At 57.1% G+C, this 5,461-nt stretch overlaps 1 protein-coding gene across 1 annotated transcript; it reads right to left on the bottom strand.

Annotated features, from left to right (window-relative positions):
- Positions 1 to 1,824: 1,824 nt before the first annotated feature.
- Positions 1,825 to 5,461, bottom strand: LOC117870482 (protein S100-A16-like). Its single transcript, XM_034757667.1, has 4 exons — positions 5,299 to 5,461; positions 4,982 to 5,054; positions 3,610 to 3,779; positions 1,825 to 2,957 (listed from the first exon to the last, which is right to left on the bottom strand). The coding sequence occupies exons 2-4, from the start codon at positions 5,022 to 5,024 to the stop codon at positions 2,817 to 2,819; spliced, it is 354 nt and encodes a 117-aa protein (XP_034613558.1). The 5' UTR covers positions 5,025 to 5,054; positions 5,299 to 5,461; the 3' UTR covers positions 1,825 to 2,816.

Raw genomic sequence — 5,461 nt, 5'->3', positions numbered from 1 at the left:
AGAATCAGGCTCTGTATGTGGAAAGACGCCTCCTCTTGGCATGGAAATTGCTGACTTCTTGGCCCCATTGCCACTGAGAAAATGTAATAAACGCCAATTTGGTGGCCCTTTTTTTAATTGCTTCATTGATCTGGGGAAGGCGGGAGCCGGGCGGACACCCTTCTCTGGGAATGCGGCGACAGAGGGAAGAAGCCCCAGGGCTGGGAGGCCGGGAGCCCCACGGGTGGTGGAGAGGAAACCTCACAGCGGGGGACACCAGTGGGGGAGTCGGCAGCTCTGGGGAATGTGAGAGCCGATTATGGGGCAGCAAAGGGAGAGGATGCCCAGATACCCCCTCTGAGGCTAGCAGTCGCTCGCTTCCACCACCTGCAGGCGTGGCGGTGGTTCTCCAGCCCTGTACCGCCCAGGACTGGTGACCAATACCAGGACTTTAATAGCATCTATTCACAGCCCTGCAGTTTCAAGGCTGGATTGCAAATTTCAGGAGGGGCTGTGTTTTCTTCAAGCCACTGACTCCCTCCCCCTTTGGATCCCAGCCTCCCACAATCCTTTTGCCCAGATGTTCCTGCTGTCTCCCTCTTCCTCTGTTGTTGCTCCTGCTTGCACTCCTTTCCCCACCCCTCCGCCCAGAAGTTTTACTTTCTTCCCAGGCCTTCTGCTAGTTGCCGTTAGGACCACGTCATGTTTTCACTGTAATACCCATCGCTGCCTGGAATCATCTCCCCTGGACTATCGTCACTCCACAATTGGCTGACAGCTCCCTTTCTGATGCATCGCTCTGCTGACTTTCGGTATTTTGGACGTGCCAAGATGCAGGGGCTGAACTGAGAAAATAAAAAGAGGGTGACGGTCTTCAACAATTGGGTCTCCGCCTTTCCTTCAACTCTTAGAAAACTTGCTTTCCAGGGGCCACAGGGACTGATCCATGTGCCAAAGGAATGATGGATTCGCCTTTCCCCAGCTCCCAAAGCAAAGACTTGTGATATGGTCATTACTGGTGGGCAATCAGGAAAAGGCATTTCAAAAAGCATGCAGGATTTTTAAAGGGGAAGGGGGATGGTTTCCTGTCTGCATGACCCCTGGGCAGTGGAGTTCACAGCTGTGACCAGAGTGGTCACTGTTGGGCATTGTGGGACAGTTGCTGGAGGACTGACATAGGTCACACAGTGTCTTCACTCACACTGCATCAATCTCAGTAGGTTGGGAAGGTCATGGATCACATGGGCAGGTCACAGAGTAGGTGTGGGTGGCAGACAGGTTGGGAAGGTCAGAGAGCAGGTGCAGATGGCAGAGCGGGTGCGGATGGCAGGGCGGGTGCTGGGAGGGCGGCAGATTGGCTGAGAAGGTCCCAGAACTTGGCCTGTCCAAGTCCCTCCCGCAGCATGACAATGATGTGCCCAGCCGGGGAGCGCCCCACTGCCCTCTGCTGGCAGTGCGCTGTACTGCGTGTCCATGCATCAGAACTGACCCATCCAATCTGGGCTGCAGTAAGAACAGAGACGTGGCCGGAGCTCAGAGCGGACTCTTTATTCAAGCCATGTTACCGAGTGATAGCAGGGCGGCTCGGGGAGAGCAGGCCGCAGGGGGTGGGAGAGAGATCCCAGTGATGGAGAGCTGGGTCGTGTGGGGCTCCCATGCCAGGGCCAGAGGGGAGGTAGGTGACATGGGGAGCAGAGGCCAGGGCGGATTCGGGGTGTACGGGGTGACTCCTAGCAGTGGGGGGAGATTGTGACAGATTTTTGTTACTAATCTGCCTGAGGGGTCAGGTGATCAGGCTGAGGCCGCAGGATCGTTAGGGGAGGAGATGACGGAGCACACCAAGTGTCTAAATTTTAAAGCTTTATTAATAAAATAATAAAACAACAGCGGAGAGTGCTGGGGGTTCCCACGTCACTCAGAGGAAGGAAAAAAGAGTTAGTGCCCCAAGCCCTAACCCACTTTCATACTCACACCCGCACTACCCGAGGCTGGCCAAGCCTGGGAGTAACGCAAGAAGAAGAGGGGGAGGGGTGGACGGGAGTTCTTGTCCCATGCGCGGGTCGTCCAGGGTCTGCTGTTTTTCTCCGACTTGCTTTGGCTCTCGGGAGGGTTTTTAAGTCCTGGGTTCTTTTGGGGTGTTTCATTCAGGGACCTTTGTTCCTGGTGCTCTTTGTACCAGTCCAAACTGGCTTTCTGTGGCCTCCTCAGCTTTCCCAAAACACACCGGCTCCAGGGATATGAGACTTTGTTTTCCCCTTCGCTGGCCTTGCCGTCTCGCTCGTTTTTGCAATTTCTGCGGTCCTGCTCAGCCCGTCGAGCGCCGTGACCTTGGACTGGGGCCAGCATCTTCTCTTCGGAGCTGAAGTGTCAAGTTAACCCCTTCTCTGCTCTCTTCCTTCCTCCCCCTTTGGCCTCCCGCAACCTGCAAAGGAATCTTCCACTCCACACTCACACCTTTAACCCTTCCCAAAATGCCTTGCAATGCTTGCAACAGCGTTAGCAACATACAGTGCTGATCTGCCTCTCCAGGGGACCTGAGGGAGGGGGCCATTGGGTTGTGACAAGATGGGCAGCATGGGAGCAGAGACCGAGGGGTGATCAGGGTGGGATCCAGGCGAGGGGGACAGGGGCAGCTGCAGCAGCATGAGATGTGCAGAATGGGGAAGGGGGTGGGAGGGTCCCAGCAAGCAGACAGATTAAGGTCGCTGGGTTTATTGGGGGTGAGGTGGTGTGGGGGAGGTGCAGGTTTGCTTTGAGTGCATCAGGCAAAGGATTTGGGGGCATTTCCCGTTGCGGCGCGTGCCTCGGTTTCCCCACTGGACACAGCTCCCCGGTCGCTACTCGTTATAATTGCTGCGCCGGATCACTCGGCAAATCTCTACGATCAGATCCCAGTACTCGTCGAAGGAGATTTTCTGATCGTTGTTGGCATCCACCTTCCTAAACATGTCCAGCGCTGCCTTCTGGTCCTCTGAGTTCTAAAGCTCACCAAGGAAACAGCAAGTCACTGCTGGGGACCCATCGGGCACGTGGATCAGTAAAGGGCTTTACTGCCGGGTGTGTGTCTGTGTGAGTGTGTGCACGCTGCTACCCCCTGCTGCAGGGGGTCAGACTAGCAGGGCTCCCCACACACAGACGTGTGTGTGTGTGTGTGTGTGTGTGTGAAGGAGAAGTGAGATACAAGTCAAGCTCGAGGCCCATTGGCAGAGGTGTGAGGGCTGTGGGGAGCCGGAACTGGCATAGCAGGGGGTCAGTGGGTCAGGATTTAGTGCCACTGGCAGAGCTGTGCAGAGCGGAGCTAACTCCTGGGAGAGCAGGGGGATGTGGGCCGGGACTGAGGGGCGCCAGCAGAGCGCTGGGTGGGGTGGGGGAGCCAGGGCTGGGCTAATCGGGGTCTCTGGGTTGGGAGTGAGGGACACCCGCAGAGTTGTGAGGGGAGTCCCGGGCTGGGACAGCAGGGGGCTGTGGGTTGGTATTGAGGGGCACCAGTAGAGCTGGCGGGGAGCCCAGGGCAGGGACAGCAGGGGGCTGGAGGGCAGGGCTGAGGGTCACAGAGAGACCTCCCCCCTTTGCTAGCAGTCAGTGTTTGATGTCTCCAGTCGCCTTGGGGTGCCAGTAGCCGGGTCTCACCGTGAGCTGATGGCTCAGCTCGTTTCTGAGTAGGTTCTGGAAAGCCGCCTGGTCCAGCTCCTTAGGTCCCTCGGAGCCCTCGGCGTATCTGTAGAAGCTGCCCACGATGGCATGGAGGCCCCTTTCCAGCTCAGAGCCCTCCTCTGCCATCTCGCCCGGCTTCCTTCCACCTCCAAAGCAAAGGCAGATGGTGTCAGTATGGGCCCACTAGCCCCAGAGACTTCAGCTAGGAGCCCATGTCCTGGGAAGGCTGGGGAGTATCTGCTGCTGGGGCTACAAGACCTGCTGCAGTCTGCGGGAGGGAGCGATGGGGGTATGGGGGGCTAGAGAGATAGATGGGGCCCAGCTCTGCTATGGTGATGGTTGAGCATCACTTTGTGATAAAGGTCAGTGACTCTACGTGCTCTAAAATCTACCTACGAACTCAGATTGTCTTGACATTTTCCCACCCAGCTCCACATCTGAACCTTCATCTCCTTAGGCCTCAGTAACCTAGCTGCAAAACAGGGGAAACAGTCCTCATCTTGTCTAGTTAGACTCCTTGGGGAAGAGGCTGTCTCTCTGTGTGTCTGTGCAGCACCCAGCACAACGGGGCCCTGATCTCAGCTGGGGCAGGGACTGTCTCTCGCTGTGTGTCTGTGCAGCGCCCGGCACAACGGGGCCCTGATCTCAGCTGGGGCAGGGACTGTCTCTCCCTGTGTGTCTGTGCAGCGCCCGGCACAACGGGGCCCTGATCTCAGCTGGGGCAGGGACTGTCTCTCCCTGTGTGTCTGTGCAGCGCCTGGCACAACGGGGCCCTGATCTCAGCTGGGGCAGGGACTGTCTCTCGCTGTGTGTCTGTGCAGCGCCCGGCACAACAGGGCCCTGATCTCAGCTGGGGCAGGGCCTGTCTCTCGCTGTGTGTCTGTGCAGCACCTGGCACAACAGGGCCCTGATCTAAGCTGGGGCAGGGACTGTCTCTTGCTGTGTGTCTGTGCAGCACCTGGCACAACGGGGCCCTGATCTCAGCTGGGGCAGGGACTGTCTCTCCCTGTGTGTCTGTGCAGCGCCCGGCACAACGGGGCCCTGATCTCAGCTGGGGCAGGGACTGTCTCACTGTGTGTCTGGGCAGCGCCCGGCACAATGGGTTGTCTAGCTGTTACTCTAATACAAATATCGTAACAGCAAGTGGTGGGTGAGTGTAGCGGCGGATGATGGGTTCTGCGTGAGTCTGAGGGGCTCAGAGGGGAAAGGGGGAGGATGCAGAGAAAATGTTGCATTAAACTGAAGAGAGACCCTAGGACTTGGGCCATTATTATTAACTGATGTAGTGAAGGCTCAGTGCAGAACCAGGGCCCAGAATGGCCAGGTTCGTTAGTGCCGCGTCTCTTACCGCTCCTCTCCCCGGACAGCTCCGGCTGCAAACTCTGCCCCATGGGCCCGCTGGGGAAAGTGCTCCTGGTTTGCTAGAGAGACCAGAATCAGGTGTGAGCGCCATGACGATTGCTCAGCCAATCAGTAAGGCTCAGGCCAAGACTGTAGCCTTGAAAAATACTAAGAGTTAGAAATGGACAATATTGCAAACTATGGCCCTGGCTGTTAATTGGTTAAGACGATCCGCCGGGAGCTAGTAACAGGAACAGAAAAGGAGTTAAAAGAAACAAGAGACACAGCAGAGCCCGGGAAACCGGCAGGGCAGAGACACGATACCTTACGGCAGGCCCCGGAGCAGCATAGACGGTTGGAAACAGCTGTAGAGAACCTGGACAGAGGGACCTGCCGCCCCCCGCTCTGAGTCTTGCTGGGCAACAACAAACTCTGGGCACTTTTGTAGTGTCTGAACAATGGGGACAGGAAGAGAACGTGGTGGCCA

Source organism: Trachemys scripta, unplaced genomic scaffold (assembly GCF_013100865.1).
Source record: "Trachemys scripta elegans isolate TJP31775 unplaced genomic scaffold, CAS_Tse_1.0 scaffold_28, whole genome shotgun sequence".
Taxonomy (NCBI): Eukaryota; Metazoa; Chordata; order Testudines; family Emydidae; genus Trachemys; species Trachemys scripta.
This window is presented reverse-complemented; position numbering and strand designations above follow the sequence as displayed.